General features: G+C 43.2%; 1 protein-coding gene across 1 annotated transcript; it reads left to right on the top strand.

Annotated features, from left to right (window-relative positions):
• The first annotated feature begins 2,719 nt into the window (after positions 1 to 2,719).
• Ubqln2 (ubiquilin 2) lies at positions 2,720 to 6,143 on the top strand. The gene has a single exon (XM_005358852.2). It carries the CDS (start codon positions 3,028 to 3,030, stop codon positions 4,936 to 4,938), a length of 1,911 nt encoding a protein of 636 aa, XP_005358909.1. The 5' UTR covers positions 2,720 to 3,027; the 3' UTR covers positions 4,939 to 6,143.
• The last annotated feature ends 298 nt before the right edge of the window (positions 6,144 to 6,441 follow it).

Raw genomic sequence — 6,441 nt, 5'->3', positions numbered from 1 at the left:
TCCCCCTGTATCAGAGTTGAGCTTGGTATCCCACCATAGGGAATGGGCTCCAAAAAGCCAGTTTATGCATCCTGGATAAGTCGTGGTCCCACTGCCATGGGCCCCCAACAGATCAAGCCTCATAATCATCACCCACATTCGGAGGTTCCCTGGTTATTGGTTTTTTTTTAAGGGCTTAGATTTAATGAACAAGCATTTATGTTTTTGTTTGTTGATTCTTTGCTGTTGTCACTTTATAGCTGGCACCTCATTTGCCTCCTTTCTGTTTTCTCTGTTGTCCTCTTTATTTAAATGTCTAATACACTAATTTTTTGCTATCATTTGGTATTTAAAGTCTTTAAGCATATAAATTTGACTCTGAGTTCATTCACATAATACTCCTTAAATCAAATATTATTAATATGTGGATGTGCTAAAAATGCAGATTCTTGCTCACCTTCAGTTAATTTGGGGTGGGGCCTAGGAATCTCTGTTATTGACAAATCCCTAAAGCTATACCTAGGGTAATCTTATGGTAATTATTGAGATATATATTTTCATTATAATCATGCTTATAATTCACTCTAATACGAATAGTCATGTGTGCTCCAACAAAGGCGTTCAGTTTTTTTAATTTTTAAGTGTTTTTTCTTCCTCATTTTTGTTAATAGTACTACCTTTAAGAGTAATTAAAGACGACTAGTTATATATTGTTAAATTTCCCTTTCTTTTCAGAAAAGTTAACCACTTTCTAACAGCTATGAACTGCTGCTATCTAGAATCAGCCATTGCTGAGTTTATCATGTTTGCTTCCATTTTAGAGACAAAGCACATTTTTACAGCTTTAACCCCAATTCCGTTTAGTCATTGTCTGGAATCCTGTGCCATTTCCTCTTCCTTGTGGCTATAAGTTTACAAAGACTGCCGCTTGCATATTTTTTGTATTTTTAGGTTGACTGCCTCTTGTATGTTTTCTGCTTTTTTTTTTTGCAGTACTAGGAATTCAACCCAGGGTTTTTTCACACATGATAGGTTTGTGCTCCATCAGTGAGCTACAAGCCATTCCCTCTAGCCTATTTCTATACACATATGAACATGTATCTAAAATCATAGAATGATATTTGATAGGTGCCAATTAATTAATATAAATATATTAAATATAAATTAATACAAATACAATTATATTTAAAACACATTCTCTTTACACTGTGCATTATATAAATATTAAACCTAGTATAGACAATCACATTTTTATTCAAGTATATAATGAGCCTGTATTTTGTTTTATACTGAGAATTATTGAGGTATTTGTGACTTAGTGATTTTAAAATGCTCTTAAATTATCTCTCATGATTTTAAAATGCTCTTAAATTATCTCTAGGTTTTTGTACGGGAAAATGATTTTCTGTGGTCAAAGCATGAGAAATAAATAAATGATTTTGAAATAATTTATTATTCAAGTTTTCTTTATCAGTAGTACTATTTTTATGTCCTTTAATCAATGAAATAGATAAATGTTAATTTTGCCACTAGTATTGTGTGTCTGTCAATTTTTACCTAAACTCTTGTCTGAAAATATATTTATTGTTTTTAAAAATTATAAATGTAGCATATCCATCAAATTCAAAATCTTATCAAAATAGAAAATAAGAATTATTAACAATTTCAGCTCTTACTAATTATTACCTTTATCATCCTGGAGTATAGCCTTTCATATTTCTTTTCCACACATACAATCTGCAAGCTTTCTGATCAATATCTACATGCCTGTATTGCTTCCATTTGTTTGGGAAAATATAAATTCATATTAAATATCATCTATTGTTTCCTCATAACGATACTGCATTCTAACGTATACTTTTAGAGACACTTAATATTACATGAATTAGCCACCATCTTTTAGACACAGGGATTATTTTATTGTATGGCACTATCATAGTATGTTTGAGTAATCCTATGTTACACACACGTTTAAAATACCCAACACTATTTTTCTAAATGCTACACTGTTAATATACATCATACATATGCTTTTTTGCACCGATTATTAGGTATTTCTAAACAAAGGTGCAAATATTTAAAATGTCCATTTGTATTTTCAAACTGCCGTATTCCAACAATTCATACTACAACTAGCATGAGAGTGCATTTTCTCGGCTCCCGGTGAACAAGGTTTAACATTCTCTTTCATCTCTGCCAATGCGATAAACTCGAAGTAAAATCTCATTGTTTTTACTAGAATCCCTTTGATTAGCAGTGAGCTTAATCATATTTTAGAAGCCTGTTGGCCGTTTTTCGTCTCTTTTGTAAAATGCTCGCTCCCGCCATGCCTTCCCTTCCCCCACCCGGGTGTTCATTTTCCCTTTTTGCTTTGTCAGAGTTCTTTACTATTCATTTTTCGTCCTTTGCATGGGGATCGGTTCAATTCAGGCTTTCATCCTTTCACTGCCTCCCAGATTGCGAATCCACAGTCTCCATTGGTCTTTCAGTGGCTGCTAAAGAAGCTGCCTCCCTCTTCCTCCTCCCGGCCTCCTCCCTTCCCCCTCGCCTCGCCTCGGTCCCCAGGCTTTCTCTTCCAGCCTCCTTCCTTTTCCTTCTCTTCCCCCTCTCTTTGTTTATTTCTCTCTCCCTCTCTTCCCCCCCCCACCCCGCCCCCCTCTGCAGGGCAGGAGCTTTGCGCTCGCTGAGCGACTGTCGCTGGGCTGGCGCCGCGTCAGCAGGGGGCGGGGCCGGCCGGGGGCGGGGCGGGGCGGGAGCGCGGGCACCGCAGCTGCAGGAGTTGCTGGGAGAGCGCGCGGCCAGATCACAAGGCGGCGGCGGAGAAGGCCTGCAGACCTGCTCGCTCAGCCCTCGGCCTCGGCCTACGCCAGACCCTGTGCGCATCCGACGATCGGGAGCCGCAGCCTCCATTCATCTCTGAGGTACTGTGTTCCGCGCTGCTCGCGGGGCCGCCCAGTCCGCTGCTGCGGCGCCTCCTTCCTTCCTCCTTCCCTCGCGCCCTCTCGCTCGCCAGCGCCTTCCCTGCCAGCCTGCGTCACCGCGGCCGCCATGGCTGAGAACGGCGAGAGCAGCGGCCCCCCGCGCCCCTCCCGTGGCCCTGCTGCGGCCCCAGGCACGGACCCTGAGCCGGCCGAGCCCAAAATCATCAAAGTCACTGTGAAGACTCCCAAAGAGAAGGAGGAGTTCGCGGTGCCCGAGAATAGCACCGTCCTGCAGTTTAAGGAAGCGATTTCCAAACGCTTCAAATCGCAAATCGATCAGCTCGTGCTGATTTTTGCCGGAAAAATCTTGAAAGATCAAGATACCTTGATGCAGCATGGCATCCATGATGGACTGACTGTTCACCTGGTCATCAAAAGCCAGAATCGCCCTCAGGGCCAGTCAACCACGCAGCCTAGCACTACTGCAGGAACTTCCACGACCACGACCACCACCACCACCACGACGCGAGCGTCGACCACGGGTCCCAGGAGTAACTCCACACCTACGGTCACAAATAGCAATCCGTTTGCATCGGGGACCCTGGGAGGACTTGCTAGCCTTAGCAGCCTGGGTTTGAGCTCGACCACCTTCACTGAGCTTCAGAACCACATGCAGCACCAGCTCATGTCTACCCCTGAGATGATGATCCAAATCATGGAAAATCCCTTTGTTCAGAGCATGCTTTCGAATCCTGACCTGATGAGGCAGCTCATTATGGCCAATCCTCAGATGCAACAATTGATTCAGAGAAACCCAGAAATCAGTCACCTACTGAACAACCCAGATATAATGAGGCAGACTCTCGAAATCGCCAGGAATCCTGCCATGATGCAAGAGATGATGAGAAACCAAGACCTGGCTCTCAGCAATCTCGAAAGCCTCCCAGGTGGCTACAATGCTCTGCGGCGCATGTACACTGACATTCAAGAACCCATGCTGAATGCCGCACAGGAGCAGTTTGGGGGTAACCCCTTCGCCACGGTGGGGAGCAGTTCCTCCTCGGGGGAAGGCACCCAGCCTTCCCGCACAGAAAACCGGGATCCACTGCCCAATCCTTGGGCACCACCGCCAGCTACCCAGAGCTCTCCGACCACCACCACGACCACAAGCAGTGGCAATGTGCCTGGCAGCAGCTCCGCTAGAACGCTCAACGGGAACACCGTGGCAGCAGCTAGCTATGTTGCTAGCATCTTCAGTACCCCGGGAATGCAGAGCCTGCTGCAGCAGATAACTGAAAATCCCCAGCTGATTCAGAATATGCTGTCTGCACCCTACATAAGAAGCATGATGCAGTCGCTGAGCCAGAATCCAGAATTGGCTGCCCAGCTGATGATGAGTAGCCCGCTGTTTGCAGCAAATCCTCAGCTGCAAGAGCAGATGCGTCCGCAGCTTCCGCATTTCCTGCAGCAGATGCAGAATCCAGACACACTTGCGGCCATGTCAAACCCGAGAGCAATGCAGGCGTTGATGCAGATCCAGCACGGGCTACAGACACTAGCCACTGAAGCACCTGGCCTCATTCCAACCTTTGCTCCAGGTTTGGGGTTGGGAATCCTGGGAACCACCCTAACCCCTGTGGGCCCAGTCACTCCCATAGGGCCCATCGCTCCTATAGTTCCTTTCACACCCATAGGCCCCATTGGGCCTATAGGACCGACTGTTCCTGTAAGCTCTCCTGGCTCCACCGGCACTGGGATCCCTACTGCAACCACTGTGACCAGCTCTGCACCTACTGAAACCATAAGTCCAACTTCAGATTCTGGTCCCAGCCAGCAGTTCATTCAGCAGATGGTGCAGGCCCTGGCTGGAGCGAATCCTCACCAGCTGCCGAATCCAGAAGTGAGATTTCAACAGCAACTGGAACAGCTCAACGCCATGGGCTTCTTAAATCGTGAAGCAAACTTGCAGGCCCTAATAGCAACAGGAGGCGACATCAATGCAGCCATTGAGAGGCTGCTGGGCTCTCAGCCATCGTAATTACAGTTCTGTACCTTGAAAAAAATGTATCTTATTTTTGATAATGGCTCTTAAATCTTTAAACACTCACAAAATCGTGCTTTACTTTTATTTTGATTCTTTTAAATCTGTCTACTTATAAATCTAATACCATGCATTTTAAGGTGGAGTCCCTCCCTTCTTTCCTTCCTGCTCCTCCTCCCGCCACCTTCCCTCCCACCCTCGCCCTTCCCTTCCAGCCTGCCCTCTCCCCTCTTTGTTTCCTTCCTTCCCTCCTTCATTCCTTCCTTTTCTTTGGATTTTCTTCCTTCTCTGATTTGAATGGTGGGGATCAATGCTGTTTCACTCAAAGGTGTTGCATGCAAACACTTCTCTTTATTCTGCATTTATTGTGATTTTTGGACACAGGTATCAGCCTTCACAGTTGGGTGAACAAGTTCTGTCCTACAGATGTCCAGTTTATTTGCATTTTAAACATTAGCCTATGATAGTAATTTAATGTAGAATGAAGGTATTAAAAACAGAAGCAAATTATTTGAAGCTCTCTAATTTGTGGTAAAATATTGCTTATTGTGACTTTGGCATGTATTTTTGCTAGCAAATGCTGTAAGATTTATACCATTCATTGATCGTTTTTGTTATTATTTGTACACAGTACAGTAAGCACAATTGGAATTGTACATCTAGAAGTATTACTGTAGAATCTCTGAGCAGAATATGTGTAACCAAAATAAGAAAGAATATAAGAAATACTCCTGAAGCTAGGTATGTCTCACAATTTTGTAGAGTCTTACAGCATATTTGATAAATTTCTCAGTGAAAATGTTGGCTAGGCAAGTTCAGTTAAAATATAGTAGAAATGTTTATCCTGGTTTCTCTAAGTATACATTAATTGTACAGAAAACTTACAGTGTAACATTGTGTCAACAGTTGCAGATTGATTGTATATGACCTTAATCTTTGTGCAGCCTGAAGGATCAGTGTAGTGATGCCAGGAAAGTGCTTTTGACCTAAGATTTCCTCAGCTTCTCCCATGAAGAGACCCTAATATGCATTTTGATTTGTAATTGGAAATGTAACTTTTACTGGAAGTGTCATGTGGTGTCTGCATTACTTTTAACTGCTATGTATACAGGAAAGTGTATCTTTTGACTATCAGTTATTTCTCTTGTGCACAGGGAAAAATGCATTAAAATGACTAAAAAAATAAAAAAAAATTTAAAAAATGACAAAGCTGTTTCTTTTTGCCTTTTGGCTCTAGAATCCCCTCCAGAAGGGTTAGCTCTCCCCACAAGTATTTATTTAACAATGCTGCTCTACAGGAAATTCTTTTGACATGCAGATTTACATGTTCTAATTATTGCCCCCAAAGGTTAACCAATTATTAATTATTCACACATTTGAAATGTACATATTCATGCTTTGTTTTATACTTGAATTTTCTTTAGTTCCACTGAATTCTGTAGGCCTAGCACACCACTCTGAGGTGGGGCTGTGACTTCATATGTTAGGGTATATCCTGCT

Source organism: Microtus ochrogaster, chromosome X (genome assembly GCF_000317375.1).
Source record: "Microtus ochrogaster isolate Prairie Vole_2 chromosome X, MicOch1.0, whole genome shotgun sequence".
Lineage (NCBI taxonomy): Eukaryota > Metazoa > Chordata > Mammalia > Rodentia > Cricetidae > Microtus > Microtus ochrogaster.
The sequence above is the reverse complement of the archived record's forward strand: the minus strand, read 5'-3'. Positions and strand labels throughout refer to the sequence as shown.